The 748-nt window shown below is 44.7% G+C and overlaps 1 protein-coding gene across 1 annotated transcript; it reads left to right on the top strand.

Annotated features, from left to right (window-relative positions):
- Positions 1-114: 114 nt before the first annotated feature.
- Positions 115-486, top strand: T265_16158 (hypothetical protein; the record flags this gene model as incomplete). The annotated part of the gene is made up of 1 exon (XM_009179701.1): positions 115-486. A coding segment is annotated over one exon (372 nt), but the record flags the coding sequence as incomplete, so codon positions are not given.
- Between the last annotated feature and the right edge of the window lie 262 nt (positions 487-748).

Here is a 748-nt window from a genome sequence, read left to right as displayed (position 1 = left end):
TGACCAGTCCGAGCCATCAGATAGGCAAATAAACAGTTTCATGCGTGGCTTTCATGACTAACATATTGATATTGTTGGAACAGCTATCCCGTCGTCCAAAAAATCAAGAAATTTATGAAGATTACCCCGAGCGCACATTTACAAAGCAATGAATCACAGATTAACTACGTATACTATTTTTTTAATTCTTCCCCTCAGGCATCTTCACCCGATGAAAAAGCTCTTGTTGAAGGTGCTGCCCAAAACGGAGTTGTATTCGTTGGCGTGGAGCCCGTTGAAGATTCAATTTCGACCAAACGGTACAAAATTGAGTACAGGAATGGTGGCTCAACAAACGACAATGCTGCTGAGCAGAAATGCTACCTGGTCGACGCCGTTCTGGAGTTTACTTCGGAACGGAAACGAATGACTGTAATGGTTCGTTATCCGGACGGTACCTATCACATACACAGCAAAGGTGCCGAAAGTACGATGCTCACACCTGAGGTGAGTACGAAAGTCTTATTTTTTCAGTGAATTAAATCTCCTTGGTAGTAACCTCGTTTAGTTGGTCGCTGGAATTTTTCTGCATACACAAGGTATTCTTCTTCAGTCAGGCATTCTGTGTAACTCAGAAACCGCATCCCTGATGCAGCTCAACAGGCCACTTGTTGTGAGTTCATGAACGGTCGTGCAACTTTGTACCCACCCCCTGGCTTCCTGCTCTGCCCACAACGGTATATCAAAATGCACGGTAGCTTCAGACAGC

The sequence above is a fragment of the Opisthorchis viverrini genome (genome assembly GCF_000715545.1).
Source record: "Opisthorchis viverrini unplaced genomic scaffold opera_v5_6256, whole genome shotgun sequence".
NCBI lineage: Eukaryota > Metazoa > Platyhelminthes > Trematoda > Opisthorchiida > Opisthorchiidae > Opisthorchis > Opisthorchis viverrini.
Note: the sequence above shows the minus strand (reverse complement) of the source record. Positions and strands in the feature narration are given on the sequence as shown.